Source organism: Haplochromis burtoni, unplaced genomic scaffold (assembly GCF_018398535.1).
Source record: "Haplochromis burtoni strain Fernald_Lab_line unplaced genomic scaffold, NCSU_Asbu1 Contig_169, whole genome shotgun sequence".
Taxonomy (NCBI): Eukaryota; Metazoa; Chordata; class Actinopteri; order Cichliformes; family Cichlidae; genus Haplochromis; species Haplochromis burtoni.
The window spans coordinates 677,111-698,904 of record NW_024582530.1 but is presented as its reverse complement, the minus strand read 5'-3'; the positions used below and the strand labels follow the sequence as shown (position 1 = coordinate 698,904).

Here is a 21,794-nt window from a genome sequence, read left to right as displayed (position 1 = left end):
ACACACACACACACACACACACACACACACACACACACACACACACACACACACACACACACACACACATTGTAGTAATGCATGTATATGTGTGTGTGTGTTTTGGGGTGCACACACACACACACACACACACTGGTTGTAATGCATATATATGTGTGTGTTGTTGGGTGCCAGCTGCATTATTTGGATGTTGTAGCGGCGGATGTGAGATGGCCCTGATGGAGCTGTGCTGCTGGTCTTTATCGCATTCCTTAAGCTCTCATTTAAAAACAATTCCTGGAGGCTTTACCGTGGGCGCGTGAGTACGCGCGCGCACGCGCCAGTGCTGTTTGCCAGAGAGTACTCAGCAATGCACATGCTCTTACTTTAGTTTGAATTGTGCTGCTTCCATTGTTAATGACGCAGGTTATTAACACCGGTGCTCAGTGGTCCTTTTAAAGAAGTAATGCGATACTTGTTTTCCGCGTGTATAAAGGAAATCTTTGTTACACTGCTGTTGTGTTAATCTGGAGTGTTGCCTGACATCCACGGTGACATTTTCCTGGCCTATTTGCAGCGGGACTGCACACCTAAAGGTGGTACAGATGATACATTCAAAACAAAAATTTGGTGTATATTAAAAATCTGAATTGACAAAACAACAATGGAAAATTAATACAATTAACAAATTTACTTCATTCACCTAATTTCTGCCCACTGGTTTAATTTCAGCTCATTGTAAGAGTCATGACTTTTTCTTCTGGTGAATGCAGGCATACAGAAGACCAATAATATCAATGGAGCTGTGGACATGTTATATTACTGAAAGTTTCCTAACAAGTGTTGCTCAGAACATAATGAGACAGAGAAAAGCTGACCGGGCCTGCAGGTCGCGTCAACTAAGCTGTCTAAAGTTTTTGGTTGCCTCCTTGTTGCCTCCACACAGTGTAGCTCTGATGTTAGCTAATGGCTGGTGTGGTAAACACGGACTAACACAGAGGTGAGATGAACAGATCAGCACTCTTGTTGTGAAAGTCTGAGCCGACATTTTGAGTCAGGGTTGGACCAAAGTCTCTGTGTTAAATGGATTGGCTTTTATAGAGTCCTTGTTTTTTAGCTTCAGTTCTTTAAAAGCACTTTACACTACAAACCAGAGCAGAGAATGGGGTCATTTAGTATCTTTCCCAGGAACACTTTGGAAAAACAACCTTTCTATTAGATTACACAACCAACTTCCTGATCCACTGCTCACTCCACACTGTGCACTCCAACAATACAATGGTGTCATTTGAGGTCAATAAAGCTTTAGGTAGTTATGATACCACAGTACGATATAGTTAAATCTATATACATATGTACATATTCATAAGTAAAGTATCCAAGGATTACCTCCCTTTGTGACAGGTTTTCAGCGCGTGCCTGTAGTGAATCACATCCTTCTGTTGTTAATGTCTTAATTTCTTTTAAACATGCATTGCTGATCAACATTAGTCACGTCCTGTTATTTATTGTTAGATTTTGATAGAATAGAATAAATATTTAGGGATTACATAATCTTTTTTCTTTATTTATATTTACAGTAGATTGTCAGTATGAGACAATATAAGATTTAAACATTTCCAATTTTTTTTTAGCAAAACATCCAGATCTCATAAAACCTAACAGCAAACAAAAATCACTCATCAGAACCAAACAAATACTAACAACACAATGTTTATTGTGTTTACTGAAGACTTAAAGATAGGATGAGAGTGACAGGTGAGCAGCAGTGATGTGAACTGATAGCATAATGATGATAAGTGTGTTTCCTTAAGAAATGCATTGCTCAATAATCAATATCACACATTTCTCTGAGTAATACAGAAGTCTCGCTGTCTTAGATGTGGAGAAATCTTGTTATTTAGAACACATTAGCGCATCACATCTGCACAGTGCAGGTTTCTTTGGAACACTTATGATTGCGTATGTCATTAGGCATGTTTTTAATGTTATTATTTTAAGTCTCCTAAGTAGTTTTAATCAGTTATTACAATTATTATAATGATTTATATGTTTTTAATTCATTTCTTCTCATTCAATTTATTATGTAAGTTATTAATAAACTTGAGAAAATGAATAGCCCTGCCCCATCAGCACTTAGATTAGATTATACATGTGCAGTTATTGCACAGAAGCAAGGAGAAGAAAAGATTCCAACTACAAATATGTAAAATAATCATATTCAAGCACTATATTTATTTATTTAAAACCCAGACCACTGGAAACATTGAAAATCCGATCTATCGTAGATAATACCTGTAGCATTAATGCAACATAGAGCAGGTTCATCTTAAATGCAATGCAATAAGTCTGTTAATCTATATCTATATGTCTATGTGTCAGTCTTAATTAATAACTTTGTTGTCACTATGTTGTTTTTTGACAAATGAAAGTCAAAATGTTGATGTATGGAGGTGGCAAGAGTTTAAAAAATACAATATAGTAATATAGAAATAGTGTATTATATAGTATCGTTTGTATAGATATTAATATTTTGTTTATGTGCAGTTGCATTTTTAAGTAAGAGAATGCATCATCATTTACACCTTCAAAGATTCAGGACATTATGTTAATTAGCAATTCACATTGTCACATTTAGTGTGCCTGTTCAAATAAATGCTTAATGAAAAGCACTTTAAACAGCCTAATTATTGCTTTCAGTGCTCATTGAGACTAGAAGTGCAGACTGGAGGAGAGTCATGTCAAATGCCAGTCAAATGTTGTGATTTAATAGCGCACTGTTTTAGCTGTTCAGCTGCAATAGCTATTTTTTTGTTGTTGTTGTGTTTTTATTTTATTTTTACTAATTCTAGTAAACCAAATGATCTGTCTTACGTGAACAAGGCTCACCTGCTGGTATAGTCTAAATTCTGTCTCTTTATATCTGAAAGTGGGAAATAAACTCCCCAGTGTGTGTTTATCTCTCTCCAGAGACATTAGTAAGATTACTCAACATAGCTAGGCTTTCTTTGAGTTAGCTGCCTTCATAAAACCTGGAACGAATTTAATGAATCATTCTGCTTCAAAAGAACAAATTCAGCAATGTGTGACGTAAAACCTGAGCAGCACCAAGCACGGGTAGACTTTCTGTTGATGAGTAAATCTCAGAATGCTACTTGCCACACTCTTGGGTAAATGTTGTTCCCAAAATAGTAAAGATGAAAACAACGTTGAGTCCATTACCCTGTTCTGTCCTCTAGCTGTGCCAGACAAATGCACACACAAAGCATTTTTTGCCGGCAGTATTCTGTGAAGACCCACCACTACACAGCCTATAACTCTGATGCTCTGTCTACCCCCCTAGCATGTGGTCTCTGTGTAGTAGCTTTTACCAGTCTCCTGTGAGCTACCATTAGGCTAATGTAAAAAAGCAACTATGTGATAGTATTTACAATGAGTAATCCAAAGAAAACCCTCTGACAAAAAGTCTGTCCATCCATCCGTCTGTCTAGTTCCCAAGGGCAGCACTCTAAGCAGGACTCTCTCTGTCGGCCACCTCCACCTGCTCTTTTAGGAGGACAGTGAGGCATTCCAAAGCAATCCAGGAGACAAAATATCTCTATTGTGTCCCAAGTCTGCCTATGGACATTCCCAAAACACCTGAACCAGGAGGCATCCAGAGAGCGTCCTGGCCAAACGAGTAAAACACCCGTTTGGCCTCTTTTTTTAATGTGGAAGAGCAGGGATCCTACTCTTAGCCCCTTCCAATTGACTGAGCTCCTCATCCTCTTTAAGGGTAAGCTCAGAAAACCTTTGACGCAGATTCATTTCTTCCACTTGTATTATAGGCGAGGGTGGAAAAGTAGGTATCACTCAGCTCTGTCTTTAATACAGTGGACCAGTGCAGTGTCCAGATCACTGTGGATGTTGGACATGAAGTCACGACTCTGCTTGTGACCAAGACCAAGACTAACTACAAACACACACACACACACACCATCTTAAATCCCACCTTTCGCCAGATCTTAACATCCTCTGTTGAGATGTTTGCTATGAAAAGTGCAAGTGTCATGATGAAACGTGATGTGTGACAGTTGGGGACAGGGCTTTACGTGACGGGAGATACTGCAGTTTTATTTCTGATTTATTCTATGTGGAAAGCCTTTTCATAAGATGGTAATTTAGATGTTCATCTATCTTTGAAATCTTAAGTTGTCTTAAAAAAATAACTGTGATCTGTGAAAAGCAAGAATAGGAGTGTGCAAGTTTATTTTGTCTAGCACAAACTCTTCAGGCAGTCTGTCCATCCGTCCCATTCTTAAAAACACGGGATCTCTTGAGCACTTTCAGTGAATTCTGCAAATTTAAACCTTCGCTTGGACTGAAGAAAGAACTTGTTATATTTGGTCAATGTGACCAATTGTTCTGCTTTATGAAGCTGGATTTGGAATTATCCAGATAGTTTAAGGCTTATACCCGAGTTTTTAGTATTATAAAGGGACCGTCACTTCTTACTGTGGCGCACCACTGCTCCAGAATAGCTTATCTTCCAAATTAGAGACAACCATGTGGGAAATCACATCTTTTTTTCTCAATATTTTTTGCCACTGTTTTGTTCTACAAGCCTGAAAACATAAGATCCTAAAACAGAACACCTCTATTTGTTCTTATGGACCTTATATCAGATTTGCATGTAGTCTCGGTGTTATGTTTGATGCTGTTTTTGAAACACCACCATGGCTGCACTTGAAAGAATGAAAAATGTTGTGTTGAAATAAAAAATCCTAAACACAGTTAATGGTGGAAAAGACACTTGGAATAGGTGCAAGTCCACCGAACCAGAATTAAGTGTGAAACTGCAGCTCCGCAGGGCAGCTGTAGTCAGGTCAGCAGTGATAATTTTAAGGTTACTAAGCAGGAATTCTCCTATGTTTTACCTTTGCTATAATAAGGATCATTTAAATGTTTAGACTGGTTTTGTAGACCTCTGCTGGAATAACAATTATAATCCATCACATTTCCCCGTGTCTTAACGATAGAGTAATGATACTCTGTTAACTTGCACAGACAGAAGCGTTGCCAACTTTCCTTTCTGGCTTCAAATAGGTTAAACTTTATTAATATAGTAGGTGTTGTACAACTAAACGCTAATGAAAGTGAAAATGTAAAATGACTGGTATTTATGTGCTGCTCACTGATGCTTTATTTTATGCACTTGGGAAACTGTCTGTCTTACATCCACACTCAGAGTTAGTGTGGACGATGTCTTCATTTCATTGATGTTGTCAGTCACAGATCTGTGAGGGGGACAGGCAGGGTACACCCCGGAAATGCCGCCAGTCTACCACAAGAGAGACAACTGTTTATGCTCAGATTCACACCTTTGGACAATTTAGAATTACCAGTTAACCCATGTCTTTGCACTGTGGGAGGAAGCTAGAGTTCCTTGGGAGAACCCACACAGAATGACCTAAGCTGGCCCGTGGGTTCAAAATCTGAACCTTCTGGCTGTGAGACCACAGTGCAAACCACTTTAGCACCATGCCACCCCACCTTTCTGCCAAAGGATCTTAATTTGTTCTTCCCTTCTACCTCTATGCACTGGTCCATGGTGTGGGATGGCATTTGTGAAGACTAAATTGCTTGGCTTGTGGTTCACGACCAATTCACAGAATAGGAGCTAGACTGATTGAACTCATAAATCTGGTTGTGTGTGTGTGTGTGTGTGTGTGTGTGTGTGTGTGTGTGTGTGTGTGAGAGAGAGAGAGTCCAGCCAAGTTTCACTCACCCTAACTGCAACTTGGTTATTTGCAGTTAGGGTTATTTTCCCATTTTTACCCACCAGTTAAAAATGATGGCTAAAAATACTTTTTTTTTTTTACCTTTTTTTTTAAAACTGGGTCATTTTTCTGTACTGATCATGTCTGTACTTCATGTCTGATTTGCCCCCAACAAAAATAGGAGTTGACGTAGAAAGGGCAGATACACTTTTGGTATCAGTGATGTTAGTCACATTCACAGCAATGTCCAGTTTTTTTAACCACCTATCCAATTCAGTGTCACTGTCATAGCGCACCGAGAGTACAGAAAGCTGGTATGCTATGTAGCAGCTGGAATGGTAAATGGTAAAAATCCATCCATAATCCAGGTAACTCTTATTTTCTGAACGATACAGAATAAAGAGCAGCCAGGCTACGCTGCTAATTAGGCTGCTGTAAGGGCAAGAGGTCAGCGAGGTAGCCTGATGCTTTAAAAGTCATCAGTCAAATGTTAGCATCAGCTCTAAAGCCAAGAGGCACACAGAGTCAGGTGAGATGGTCGTTTTCATGTGGTGTTTGCTTCTGTGACGTCTTACAGATTTATGCCATCCTAGCAGTATGCAGTAGAAAGTGCAGAAAACAGACGAGTACTCTGCTACTGCATACTGGGCCAGAATGCTAATTAGCCTACTTTACTTCTGATGGCCTATAAAAAGACTGCACAGCCCTGGGAGAGCTTTTTGGGACTTGTCTGTCGTCTTTCTTTTCCTCTGTAATGTAACTATGTAGATGGATCTGTTTATTTGCTAGAGTTATACTTCCAGTCCTGGGTTAGGGTTAGGTAAGGCCTGGGAGATTCGTTTTAGTAAGAATTCCTGGTCCCAGCGGGTTATTAAAACAAGGTATCTGAGATAAACGGATTACTCTTTACATTCATGTTCAGTATTAAGCTCCTTTTAATTTCTTGCAGTGTAAACCTGGCAGGTTTTCCTCTTCTGAACAAATTCATACACGCACACCTTTTAGCACAACTCGAGCCAAGATGACTAAAAGAGATGTTTCAAAAGACCTCAAAAACCTTTCCAGAGGAAACAAACGTTTAGGAAAAGAAGAAAAAATTAGTATGTAGAACTTGTGGAAGGAGGGTGCCTGGAGTTGTCTCTTCCTGCCTTGGCTGATGCAAGTTTTATGTTACAGTACAAGAATGAATCATCGTTGTGTTTGTCAGCAGAAACAGGTTAGACGTGGAAGAACTCGGAAAAAAGTTTTGTTTATTGTATGAATGACAAAGAAGGCTCCCGCTGACTGAGTGATTCGATAAACTGTGGTTTAGGTATTTAAATGGCGTTTTGAGACATCTATTATTCACCACCAAAATATTAAACAGCATGGGATAATTTCAGTGCTTTGAAATGTTTTCAGAAGCATTTTTGACATGCAAATATTCAATCTTCAATATTAATGCACAGGCTTCTATGATAATGACTAGCAAGTAGTCAGTAACAACAGGGTAGCAGATACATTCACACTGTAAGTCCCACTAGCACCCCCTCCAGTCAGCTGTCGTTGCACACAGTGATTATAAGGACTGTGCAATGCTGGAAATCAAAGTGATATCTTTTCTTATTATCTTCAAGCATGTCCAGCAGGGAGACGGAGGCATGCCACAGAACTATCACATTATTTAGAATTTCTTTCCCATTCATTTTTAGTAATTGCTGAAGGTAAGATCAGGAGGAACCACAGTCAGTACAGCTGGCTACTTTAAAGACGTGATATCCTTGAAAAATATAACTGGTAAAACTAAATGGGTGTCATCAAGTCTATTTGGGTGCACTTTTTACAAAACAGACAGTGTAGTTTTTTAAATGATGTTACAATGAAGAGGACATTTTTTTTCTTCCACCTCTACAGTTCAGGAACACGGTGGGTCTGAGGCCCATCGCAGCTGTCACATGAGAGGAGGTGGAAAACACCCTGCACAGGTCACCAGTCTGTAATAGGGGTGACACAGACTGACAACCATTCAGCAAATATACAGGAAGGAACACGCACCCTGCACAGACAGGCTGTAGCTGGCTGGTGGACTGGAATCCAGGACCTTCTTATTATGAGACAACTGCCCAAACTACTATGATTGGAGACATGTTAAAAGTTGCTGAAAGTAAAGTATTGCTGGGCAGGTAAAAAAACATACTTTGCATGTAATCAGTGATACTGGAGACAGTCAGTGGACTGTTAGTAGTAGAAACGAAGCAAATTTTTTCATACTCATTATGTCAGAGGACAATATTTGAGCCGGACCTGCATGGAGTTTCCCATAAATATGGACCGTGTGTGTACGTGCTGGAGTTCTTGGCTTGTTTGTAGCTCAATGTACTGTCCTAACTGTGTGTAGGGTTTTGTGTGTGCATTTAAATTTTTGTTCTTTTGGGGGGGGTTTTTGCACATACAAGTGCAAGTTTTTTGTCCAACAGGTGATTGGTGAGAAGATGCATATATAATCATTAAAAAGACTGACTTCTGTGTATAAGTATACAAACTGAACTGTAATGGCCGATGTATTGCTATCTGCCTCTCATCCTATAGGCAGTGTGTAACGCTGCCTACAATGGTTGTTATTGTGCCTCGCTGTCAAAGACCTGATTGTCAGACAGTAGAACAACGAGTTCCCTCTATCAGGAAAAAGTCTGTGCTATGAGGCTTATAGAATAGGAAATATATTTTTGAAGGTTTTAGACAGCAGTTCATTGAACTCGCTACTAGACATGAATGTGCTGAAACGGTTTTGTTCTTTTTTCAGTTAAGAGTTTTGGTATGCCTACTTCTCATACTACAGCTACTCTATAAGCCAGTATCACGAAGTATGTGATGCTCAGCTCTGATTACTACCTTTAAATGTGAAGGACCAGGTTCTTAAATCACAAATATCTAGTGATGTATCTGCCGTATTAGACCAATAACTGCTTGAAACATTGGGTAAACAGAGCATACTACTACATAGTACTACTCGCTGCTCTATGTAGTACATTTCCAGTGTTTGGAGGGTTTTTTTACTGTTGCACAGACAGTTTGCCATTTAGGACACAGTTTTATGATAATGGCCCAGATGGCTGTAGATGGCTGTAACCGAGTAGTGAATAGAGTGTATTGACACCACACAGTCTGATACTGAAAGAGACTACAGTTGACGAAAAAGACTGTTGACCTCCAGGATAAAAGCATGAAAGACATAACGACAAAAGTCTTTTAGACAAAGAGCTTTTTTTTAAAAACAATTTCACTTAAACTTCTGCTGTGAGTGCGCTGACGCTGATTACATTACTCTGTTTGTGTGGGCAGAGCAAAGTGGAGGGGTCAGTGGGGATTTTTGAAATGAATGATTGTGATATGGACATAATTTTGTTTATACATCACATAGATGGAAACAAAGCCGTGTGTGTGTGTGTGTGTGTGTGTGTGTGTGTGTGTGTGTGTGTGTATGTGTGTGTGTGTGTGTGTGTGTGTGTGTTCACATTGTCTTGAGCAGGACAAAGTTGACACTTCTGCTGGCTCATAGATGATGTTAGCTGCTCCAGGGGCAGTATACCTGCTATGTTTCATATGCAACTACAGCTTTCCCACCTACACGTTATCCCACTCTCTGCTGCTCGCCCAGCAGCCGAGGGTAGATTTTGTGTGTGATTTTGAATCAGAACAGTGATCTGCAGTGTGGCTATGCAGTCAAAGAAAGAATGTTCCTGTTTCAAACCTGCTGGCTAACGCGGGCCTCTCTGTGTGGAGTTTGCATGTTGTGATGTTGAACGTAGGTGTCAGTGTGAGCATAAATGGTTGTCCATCTCTTTGTATTTTCCATGTTATAGACTGCAGACCCATCCAGGGTGTTTCCTGTTTCTTGTCCCATGGCAGCTGGGATATGCTACCCTCAAATGTATAAGCAGTGAAGAAAATGGTTGAATAATGAGTTCTTTCTCTTAATTTAATTTACGCTTGCAGTAAATTAGAAAGAACTCCCAATCTGTTTGGCTGAATGTAGGTTTTGGGTTTAACCTCCTGAGACCTGAACTCTATCATGGCATGTGTTTTTTAATTCTCTTTGCTTTTTGGGCTGATTGGCACCTGATGAATGTAAAAACAAAGAATTGTTTTTTAATGTGAACATGTGAACATGGTTGAAAATTGGTGTGATCTTGTGACCTTTGCCCTAAGCCTTGACGAATCTTTTCATTGACGTATTTGAAAATCTCTGAAAGAGTGCTTTCATTATAGAGATAGTTGTACTTGTGCTGACTTCTTACCTTGCATCTTAGAAGAGGATCGGTTTTTTTCCGGTGTAGGAATTGCTCAAGGATACATGGAGAATGTATGCCTTCACAGAAAGCTTCTCTATGGGTGTGTCCCCAGATGATTTATTGTCTATGGAAACCGACAGTCTTACAAACTTTATTACTTTATTATTACAGGTTTATTACTTTCAGTCCAGGGTGTCCAAGAGGCCGTTCAAGGAAGGAATGGTAGACTGACTCCTGGTCCAGATCTCTTGGAAGCCACTCCAACTAAAAATATTAAATCCACAGCCATGTGGAACTCCTGATCTAGTTTTGAATTGACATTTTGTAGTGCTAAACAAACATTATTAGTAAAAGTTATGATAGTTTCCATATGCCTGTCCTGTACTTTTTCACCTATAAAGATATAGAATGAAATTCTTTTTTCAAAAACAGTTCTTGATCGATGGTAAAAATAAATAAATTAAAATATTCCCATTATTTTGCTCTTTTTTTCTTTCCCCATCTCCATCTCACTCTATCCTTAACCTCATCTTCTGTCTCATTTTCATTACATCCACTAACCTTCTCTTTTCCTCCTGCCTGGCAGCTTCATCATCCACTGTCTGGTATAGCCACCCTCCCCCTTCTGCACATCTCCATACCACCTCAGCCTTGTTTCTAACTTTGTCTACAAAAAGCTGAACCTGAGCTGTCCCTCTGTTTTACTATTTTCTATCCTGTCCCCAAATCTGTATACTCCTAGTGCCTTTCCCAAGCCTGAATAAATGGGGAGGGTTGTGACAGAAGGGGATGTGGCATCAGATCTTTGCCAGGTCAGACGTGGATCAAAAAGGAAAGTAGTTTGTCTCTGTGTCCTTTATTCCGAATTTATATTTTTTTCAATAATGGAAAAACATTCTTTAGAGGCAGGGAAGTGCCTGCAGACAATTGGAACATCTTTTCAGATTTTTGGATTATAAAGGGTTAATTGATTGTCACATCCACTGAAATACATTCATGTTAGTCATTAGCTCTTTAAGGCTGGGTGCCAAAGAAATGCCAATCTGACAGTAAAGACAGTAAAGCTATGGCATGTTCCCTAGCGCCTGTGCATGAGCATACCAGAGCACTGACACGCTTTCTCAGCCTGGGAGTAAGGACACTGGGAGGGCTTATTTGCATGATAAGAGCTCCTCAGGCCAATAGACTGAGTGGACAGAGGAAATATCATGATTCAGCAGGAAGTGACGTGTCGGGTTACACACTCCGCCCTCTTTTCCACAGCAAAGACAGAGATCAAGGCAGAAAGGGGACGAGGAGGGTACAAGTAAATGAGGCAGGCAGCGGTCTCATTCTTGCTGTGTGAGATCACACAGGGGCATTATGTGGAGATCTGCTTGACTGTTGAAAACAAGACTGGACAAGACAAAAGAAGAGATACGGAGAAGGAAAATAACAGGGAGGGTTGGGAGAAGGACATAGGAAGGAAGGAGGGTGAAGGAGGGGACTTGGAGGAGTTTGGAGATCTTTTGGATCTTGTTGCACAGAGTCTCACAGGGCTGAGCTAAAGCCCTGCCTTGGAGTTAGCACAGCTGCCTTGCTTGGGACAAAATGAACTATCTGGTGAGTGTGTATGAGAGTTTGTTTTCATTCAGAATCACAGCCCATACAGCATGCTGCCTCTTTAAGGTGATCCTTTTTTTCTAGCGTTTGTCTTACTCCTTTAGTTTCAGTGGTTAAGTGTGTTTTAGCAGAGCATGCTATACCCCAGCTGTGAAAGCACTGTGAAGGAGAGAGAGCGAGACTGGATTTAACATTTCTTCAGTGGACCTACCTTTTGTTGGCTCTCAGCAGGGTGTGTGTGTGTGTGTCTGTGTGTGTGCACGTCTGTGTGTACACAGCAACATTTCAGGCATGCCATTGCATAAATAAACCTTGTAAGTTATGTGCTTTAAGAAAAAAAATATCCAAAGTAAGTGAAATTTCACACTTCTAAGTTGGATTGCTGAATATGTATTTCAAAGTATAGCAAAACATAAGTCACTAATGCTTATAGTTGTTAAAGATACAAAGCTACTGGTTCTTTTAATCTTTTTTCTTTGAGTGCGTTTTTGGACAGAATCAGAGAGCACACAGAGCCGCCATATTCACCACATTTAGCTGTTTGGTTTTTCCACTATCCTTTCCACTTACAGCCAGAAGCACAGGCTTATGTTGAAACAGAAGCCCCAGTGGACCTAGAAGGAGATTTTGGGGGGCTTTGCGACTGAAAAGAAAGAGAAAAAAGAAGAAAAAAAGGTCAGAGAGATGTGGTCTGTTGTTTTTCTTACTCAGAGGGAGAAATGTAGGTCTTATGGCCAACAGACAGTCAAAGGCGATCCCTTGGTTGAGTTAAGTGAGCAGAAATCAAGGCAGAACAGGATGCCATGTGCTGATACAGAACATGACAAAGATTTAGCTCAAACAATGGGGACTTGATGACTGGAGAGACAGAATTATGGTTTGATAGGGAGGGGGGGATTTGTTTGATAGAAAGAAAAAGACTGCTCCTTCCTTGCTATTGTTTCTGAATGTTGGCTCAACACTTAGTCTGTGTGTGTGTGTGTGTGTGTGTGTGTGTGTGTGTGTGTGTGTGTGTGTGTGTGTGTGTGTAGCAAGTACACAGTAAGGAATGTTGCACATAGTTAAATACTGTAGAGCAGATTGCTGTGTTTGTAACGAGTAATTACCTGCCAGTAATTTGTGTGTAATCAATATGAAATAAGATTCCAGTGTCGTGTGATTTAGATGTAAGTCTCTCAGACCTTTTCCACTGACTCCACGAGCCTGCCCTGTCCTGTTAGTGTGTGCGTGTGTGCTTTAACATATTCACTTTTAGTGAAAAATAAGGGCTGGAGAAAAACTGCATTAGCATGAGCTAACCAGCAACCACAACAAGATGAAGATGTGTTTAAGCATATAGCCCTCTTGGACTGTATACTGGAAAGCAGCCTTTCTGTGCTTTCAGATATATCACACAGTTAAGTATATAAGGAACCACAAAATCACAAGTGGTATATTTAGTGCAACCAATCAGTGATTAAATGGATAAGGAATAATGAAATGTTTGGAGTCGCTCTGAGACCACAGCATTTATTAAAGTCCAAGAATACAGTCTCTTCCTAATGAAATAAAACATCATAGTTTTTGAATCAGTTACGCAGATTATTTAGGTTTTGATACTATTTTGATACTAAATGAAAAATGCATAAATGGCTGGTTAAGTATTAAACAATTGATGGATTACGCCTTTTATTACTTCATAAATATCATTAGTAAGACTGTGTTTATTTTTATAACAGTTATATTTCAGTTTAAACATAATCTACCATGTAAAAAAGTTTGAAATAGGATTTAAAAACATATTAATGCGTCATCGTTTACCAGAATTTGGTGCATATGGTGGATTGTCAGAAAGGTTAGCGAACACTTAAAGCTCATAAATGTCTTTAGAGATTATAAAGTTTGTTTTATTTTGATGCTAAGATTTTCACTGGGAGTGGGCAGAAAGGAGAGGATTAGAAACGAGTGCGTCAGACGGACGGCTCCGTTGGAGTAATTTGAAGACAAGGCTGAGGTGGTTTGGGCATGTGCAGAGGAGGGAGAGTGGGCACACTGGTCAAATGATGATGAAGAGGGTGCTGCCAGGGAGGAGGAAAAGAGGAAGGCCTCAGAGGAGGTTCATGGATGTAGTGAAGGAGGACATGCAGACAGATGGTGTGACAGCGAGGGATGAGTTGGAGGCAGAGGGACTGCTGGAAATACTTAATGTGGTTGAGGTGCGAGAACCTCCTGTATAAAACATGCAGCAGGAAACAAATGTTTCACCCACTGTCCAGTGATTAATATTAGCAGTGATTTCTGAACATCCTCAGCAATCCCTCACCTGATGGACTTAGAGAACAGTGGAAAGTGGCTGAGTGAACACAGGAGATGGATATTGCTGTTCCACCCCCACTCCCAACTGCAAGTATAAAGATAGTATTATAGTGCAGGATGATACGGAGATGCTCTATTATCATCATGATTAATATTACAAGTGTAAGGCACTATATTTGTCACTGATGCCTCACAGCAAGAAAGTTTAAGTTCAAACCTCCAACCTGGTGGTCTGGCTTCCACCCACAGTCCAAACACCTGTATGTCAGCTTAACTGGTCATTTCAAGCTGGCCTTAAGTGTGGAAGTGAGAGCTGTCTGCATGCCTTAGTCCTTCCTCACCCAGTGCAACAATGCGGCGTAGTAATGTGTGGATGGTGCTGTATGTCACATGTTATTCATTACAACTGTATTAAAACTCAATTTACCCTTATGGATTGAAATATACATATAAACATATAATGATCACTATTAAGATTTGCCAGAGATCTTTACTGAGTCAGCCCACACCTCTGTCAGTGTATTCTGCCCTTACTGATTGAGTCATCCAGGCCTGACTTACAGCAAGAATTTCCCTCTGTCTCCTACATGACGCTTGACACATACAGCAACACCATCTCTGTCTTAAGCATACCCAGCATCTTTTGACTTTTGGTGATTAGGTGTCCACCCTCATTTACCAAATCTCACATAGACTGAGCCAACAAACACAGCAGTCTTTAGTGCTGTGCTGGATAGATGCTATCTTGTATTTGTAATAAGTCGAGGGTTGAATCCGTGTCACTGAGGTGCTGCCCATACACCAGCCAAGCAGATCCCTTCTTCTCATGGAACCTATTGTGCCTGAAGACACCGTCCTGTATAAGGGAAATACGTCAAATAATCACAGTCAGAAGTCACACTGTGTTAGCTATGTACCCAGTTGTGGCTGGTCTGTATATGTATTGGTAGGAGTTTCTCTTTCAGATTGCAAAAATTGGGCCGATTGCACTAAATTGAACTGGAAAAAAGCAATTCTTCATTTGGGTCCAGCATCACTGTGATAGTTGCGGCTAGGATTGTCAGTCTGTTTGGAGTTCTGTGCGAGATGATATCAGAATTAGCACATATTGGCATGGGTGGGCTGCTCTAAACTTTGAGTGCAGTACCAAAGCTTTGGCCACGTCCTGCAACTCTTGACTTAGACCTCACTCCAAATGTTTAACATAGTTCTAGTCTTAAGTAATACTAGTATTTTGATGAAAACTAACCTGAGGTGATTTATACTTTGTATTAAAGCATATCCTCTGGATGCATTTTGTGACAGTAACTAAACATCAGATGAGTCCTCCAGGTTGATGAGGTCTGAGGTGCTGATATTCAGCCCCTGGTTTAGTCTTTCTGTATCACAGTCAAGTGAAGTAACAAAAATAACTGTTGCTGACAAAAATAATTCCACACCAGGAAACAAAATAACATTTTTACTAGTTAATATTTTGCTGACTGTCTGTCTGTTTAATTTGATCTGTGTGGTTCAGAGCAGCAGAAATCACTTTATATACTACATACATCACTGGAAATGAATCAAGAAACTGACTCAGTTCTGGAAACTGGTGACGTGATATTACCAACAGTGTGTATGCCCAGAATAATCTGAGTAAGATTTAAGTCCTCTCGGCATGCTTGGTTAATCCTGTATTAGCTCTGTAGATTACTGAGGAATGTTGATGTGCACATTTTATTTTTGAAAACAGAACAATGTGAATTCTGTCGGATGGTGTGAAAACACTTATTACAAGAATATTTTGGCATAATATTAGCAGGCAACAATGCTAACCAGAGCACCACAGCCATGCCAGGACTGGGCTTAAGATCGAGTCATTGTGGTCTGTCTGAGTACACCTTCTTTAAATACTTGTCGTGTTGGTTGGAGCTGTGTTTGGACCATTGTTCTGTTGAAGAAAAACTTGACTTTAGTCAAGTGACTTGAACATTACACTGGAAGAACTCATTTCTGAACCTTTCTTCCTGTCTCCCAATACCAAAGCACTTTCAAAAGCAAATGGATGGATGGATCATGAAACAGCCATAAACATATTAGTCTTTTCTCTGAAGTTGGGTATTTTAACGATTGATGGAGATGGTTGCCTCGATTGGCACAGGTTTTTGCACTTACTGATTAACTTTATTTTCTCGGTTGGAGAAGAAAGTGCTTTTTTTATGTTGAGTTAATATATACCTGCATGTCTACCCTTGGTTTCACTTTACAGTAGAGTGCAGTTAGAGGACAGTCAACAAGCTATGAATTACTGAATGTTTTGACTGTGCTGCTGGGTGCAGAGTCTTCCATAACATATGTGAGTGATTAAGCTGTGACATCAGCACGGCGCTGTAACCATTTGTACTTGCACTCCTTTACTATATCTGTTGCTTCTCAGAAAAGTTCACCGCCTTCAAACAGTCAAAATAGAAGTCGAGATATCATTTTTGGTAAATCCTGCTGTGCACATGGATGAAAGGGATTGCATAAATTTCCAGTTATTATTAGTATTTTAAACCAAATACTTTTGGTTGATGTTTCTGTGGCATTTCTGGGGAGAGTTTTTCTTTTTTCTTAAATTTCAGTTTTTTAAGATGATATTCCAATTTACTCCATGACTGCGATGTCTTGAGTGATGAAATGCAGTGTGTACACACACACATTCCTCTACTGTATATTCTTAACATATCATAGACTAAGTCACACTTACAACTTACTCTCTTCTATAGACAGAATTAAGAATTTACCTGATTTTTTTTTAAAACACAAACATCAAAAACACTACTGGTATGAACTTTAGTTCAGTTAAATCTCTTCAGTAGTAACACACTCCACGTGACTTCTGACTTTCAGATTCTTGCAACCTCGGTTTCTCACTGTTGTGTACAAAGAGGAGCTGTTTTCAGCCAACCAGCTATCTGTTATGAATAGTCTGCCAGCTATTTAAAAGTTCCTACCAAGATCATCTGTCATCAGGTTAAGCAATATCTGGCCACACCTGTGTGAGCCTGTCCTGTTCTCCAGGCTACGAAATCACTGCTGTTGTTTCTGTTGTTAGTCATAGCCTGAAGGCAGACATTCTTCACTTGCTAAAGCAGAAGCCTGCTCTAGAAAGCAGCCGGGGCTGCTTGGAAATCCACCTTTTGTTGTACTCAGACTGAATAGATTATTAAATTGGCATATTTAAGGGCACACCCCAGAAATCAAAAGATTTACTGAGGACTTCCCAAAAATGTAATTTACATGACACGGATGACTGTGAGGCTTAACAGAGGTCTCCCAGAAACACTAAAAACATCATGCTCCTGTTTTCACAGGGTTAATTGATCTCAGTGCATAAAATCAGTGGAGAGTTCCTTTTTACGCAGTATCCTTTTTTTTAAGCATCCTTCTTTTCAGATTCTTTAATCTTTAGTGTTTAGTGATAAGCACAGCCGGTTCCATGTCAAATATAAGAGAACTCGGCGTTTACTCCAAAAAACATATTTGGCACATCGAACACTACGGCTCCTCACTAAAATGAAATAATATACAGTTTAACACATTACTGCAAGAGGAGTAATTCACAGCTTTATGGCAGATGACTCAAATATAGAGCCTTTTCCTTTTGCTTTGGGGCTGTGCACACGTTGTAAACATCACTGCCCTGCAAGACACACTTTCCAGCTTCATCTAGATGTTCAGCTGGCTGGTGGGGTATTTTTTTCTGCTGGTACAAATCACCCGTGTACGCACAACTATTTCTCAATAATAGTTTGACATGCCAAGACAGGAAAGAAGGAATGGGGGAGGGAAGGCCAGACTGACGGTGGAAGAGAGGAAGGAAAGAAGCAGATGTTTGGAGCGAGAGATAGACGGGCAGAAAGAGAGACAGCAAGAGGAAGCCGTGTGGGAGAAGAGAGAAACGGTCAAAGAAAGGAAAATAGGATTGCTCTGCTGTTTTTTGTTGCTTTGTCAACTTCAGGATGAAATGCAGTGTGGCTGCTGTGCCGCGGGAATGTGAGGTAACAGAGGAGTTGTGTGTTTGTATGTGGAGGCTGTGGAATGCTGTCTTAAGTGGGACTCTGTGTGCGTGAGTTTGTGTCGGGGGCGGGGACAGGGGGGGTGTAAGGACAGTTTGTTGGCAGGTTCTTGCTTGCTTCACCGATAACAGGCATATACACAAAAAACAAACAAACAAACAAAAAAATCCCAAATGTGCTTTGGCTATAGAACCACACACAAAACTCACCAAAGTCAAAACACAGTTAGTGGAGTTTGCATAGTTAACAGTAGATCGTCCTTCCATGACCCTCATGCATTGCAGGACCACACTGTCATTTCCTTACCACATACATGCCTGTGTCATTTCTTTGAGATTTAAAAAAGTTCTAATTTGCTAGTCGTTTGGTCAGGACAGCATGAGGCAGATGCAGCCAAAAGGACTAATTTATAAAGGACTTATAAATTAGTGAAAGGACAGTGGTGCAATGATCCCCAAAGGCTGCACAGGGCAGCAGTGGGAAGGAAATACTTCGTATCAAAGAGACACTTAGCACAAGCAGGGGAGGAGGGGCAGCCGCCTGTGAGCACCTGGGCTGTGAGGGCAAACAGAAAGACAGAAAGGGAGTAGAAAGATAGAAAATGACAACCACGGCTAAACAAGGTACAGTTCAATTCAGTTTCCTTTTTATAGCGCCAAATCACAACAGCAGTCGCCTCAGAACTTATTATTACAATAATACAGAGGAGCACTTTGGTGACAGTGGGAAGGAAAAAAATCCCCTTCAACCGGAAGAAACCTCCAGCCGAGTCAAGTCAGGGAGGGGGTGAGGTGAGGGAGACAAAATACGTGCTGTCGAAGAGAGCCAGTGAGTAATAACTAACAGTTAAATGTATAAACACACGGTGAGTGAAAAGGGGTGAGAAAATGAGAAACACTCAGTGCAACATTGGAAGCTCCCAGCAGCCTAAGTCTATTGCAGCTTAACTATGGGAGGATTCAGGATCACCTAATCCAGCTCTAACTATATGCTTTATCAAAAAGGAGAGTCTTGTCCCTTAACTTTAAGTAAGGGAGTCAATGAAGAGAAGACAATATAGGAGAAATCTGCTCTCTCTTTCTAGTCCCTGTCAGGACTCTTGCTGCAGGATTTTAGATCAACTGAAGGCTTTTCAGGGAGTTTTTAGGATGATGAATTACAGGAGTCCAGTCTAGAAGTAATAAATGCATGAACTGGTTTTTCAGTATCACTCTGAGACAGGATGTTTTTAATTTTAGAGATGTTACACAAATGGAAAAAAGCAGTTCTACATATTTGTTTAATATGCATATTTAAGGACATATCCTTGTCAAGAACGACTCCCAGTTTTCCTCACAGTGTTACTGGAGGCGAAGGTTATGCCATCCAGAGTAAGAATCTGGTTAGATACCATGTTTCTAAGATTTTCAGGGCCGAGTACAATAACCTCAATTATACTTGAATTTAGAAGCAGAAAGTTAGAAAGTTAGCGGCCATCCAGGTCTTTGTGTCTTTAAAACATCCCTGCAGTTGAACTAATTGCTGAGTGTTATCTGGCTTCATGGACATATGCAGTGGGTCATCTTTACAACAGTGAAAATGTATGCTATGCCTAAACAGAATCAGTCCTAGCACTGAACCCTGTAGAACTCCATAATTAAACTTCATGTGTGAAGAGGACTCTCCATTTGCACAAACAAATTGGAGTCTGTTAGATAGGATTCAATCCACTGCAGTGCAGTAGCTTTAATACTTACAGCACGCTGTGATAAAATATGTGGTCAACAGTATCGAACGCTGCACTGAGGTCTAGCAGGACAAGCACAGAGATGAGTCCACTGTCAGAGGCCATTAGAAGATCATTTGTAACCTTCACTAAAGCTGTGCTGTGATGAGCTCTGAAACCTGACTGAAACTCTTCAAATAAACCATTCCTCTGCAGATGATCAGTTAGCTGTTTGACAACTACTCTTTCAAGGATTGTTGAGATGACAGAAAGGTTGGAGATTGGCCTATAATTAGCTAAGACAGCTGGGTCAAGTGATGGCTTTTTAAGTAACTGTTGAACTACTGCCAGCTTGAAGGCCCGTGGTATGGAAAAATTGAAGGTAGTTGTACATAATGGTATGTCTGTGAGATGGTTATGAGTAATTTTTTCTCTGATGGTTAAATTTTAATTGGTAATAAATAAATGAAATATTTACTAGTTAAGGTCAAATGGAATGTTTCACTCAACTCAGCTCAGACTTTTTGTCAGCCTGTGCTGAAGAGAAACCGAGGGTTTCTGGGGAGAAAACAGGAAGGTTAACTCGCCTTGCTGAGCCTCAGGTTTCGAATCCACAATCTGCCTGAACCTTTCTGTGTGGAGTTTGCATGTTCTCCCTGTGTCCATGTCCCCACTCTCACCTTATGGCCGATTGGACTGACTCCAGCCTTCCTGCGACCATGAATAACCATGAATTCGATAAATGGGTGAAAATAGACGGATGAATAGTACTGTAGGTAATTTATTTGCCAAGGCTGCAGTTCTTCTGGAACCGCATGCCCACAAATGTTCCAGTTCATCCTTAAGAATAACAAGCACCCAAAAAGCTAATGTAGCTGTCATGGAAGCTCTGCTCTGACCTGTTGATAAGAAAAGAGTCAAAGTAAGAGTCGGCTATAGAAGTACTTAGCATTCGAGGTGAAAGATCAAGGGCTGATAGAGTTGGGTCTGCGATTTGTTTGACACAGACAGTTTTTGTAGTTTTGCCCCTGTACACCCACACGGTGGATTTGCAGTTAGTCAATATGTGACTGAAGTGCAGACTTTCAACTATAATCCGAATGGTTTGACAAAATGTTTTCATTCACTACTCAGGAACTGAAGCTAGTTACATACACAGTGGCTCTAAATTAACTGGACTTGCCTGACAAGCAGTTTTATGGCTGTGTGAGGCCAGTTTTCTTCTTATTTCATGTCAAATGAAGCAGCGATAACTGAAGCTGATTTGCTATAAGAGTGAGAAAAGCAATCTTATTCTTTTTAAGAATCTACATAAACACCTGGCTCTGTTAACCCTTGTACATGTGGAAAGCACAAGATGATCAACAAAGCTAAGAAACAATTCCTGAAAAGCATCTAATCATTATTGTCAGACTAATCCAAAATGAATCCCTTTAACCAGCTGACCTGCCAATGGGACAAAATGTTATTCAGCAATTTATTGAAGAACTTAATTCTAAAAATACCCAAATTTGTATTTCCATTAAGTGCTATCCTTGTGCATGTTCACATTTAAATCACTACAAACAAACAAACAAACAAACAAACAAACAAACAAACAAACAAACAAACAAACAAACAAACAAACAAACAAACAAACAAAAACTACGATCAAATTTGAAATGAAACCAAAACATGCTGAAGGGTAAAATCCAAGTAACATTCCCGCTCCTATTCTCTTCTGTCAGGTGGAGTCATGTACAGAGACAAACTTGCAAATGTTTTATCACCATCTTTACACACACACATACAAACACAAAACAAAGACACACAAAAACACAAAAGAAACAAAAGAAAGACTCATGCTAATAAATGGTCTCTAGAAACTAACTAAATGTTAGTTACATTTTTGGGAAGTCCTCTGTAAATCCTTCGATTTCTGGGGTGTGCCCTTAAATATGCCAATTTAATACATTCAGTCTGACCGAATACAAAGAAAAGTTGATTTTCAGCCGTCTGCTTTCTGTCTCTGTGGGGACACATAGGTTTCCTAGCCTCTGAGCCTAATCTTAAACATCATAACTAACATACTATATTTCTAATCTCATCTCTCAGATTACCACGTAGAGTTCGTGGCTTTCTGGAACTGCTCTTTTGTGTGTGT

The 21,794-nt window shown here is 40.1% G+C and overlaps 1 protein-coding gene across 3 annotated transcripts in view; it reads left to right on the top strand.

The window, feature by feature from the left end:
- bcar1 (BCAR1 scaffold protein, Cas family member) overlaps window positions 1-21,794 on the top strand; it is a 43,894-nt gene that overhangs the window by 1,691 nt on the left and 20,409 nt on the right. The window contains exon 1 of one of the 3 annotated variants that reach the window (XM_005933540.3): window positions 9,223-11,611. The exons of 1 other annotated variant lie outside the window; for it this stretch is intronic. In XM_005933540.3, the coding sequence (XP_005933602.1) occupies window positions 11,600-11,611 (12 nt within the window). In that variant the 5' untranslated portion in view covers window positions 9,223-11,599. One more of the 3 variants, XM_014337181.2, reaches the window with a different exon arrangement.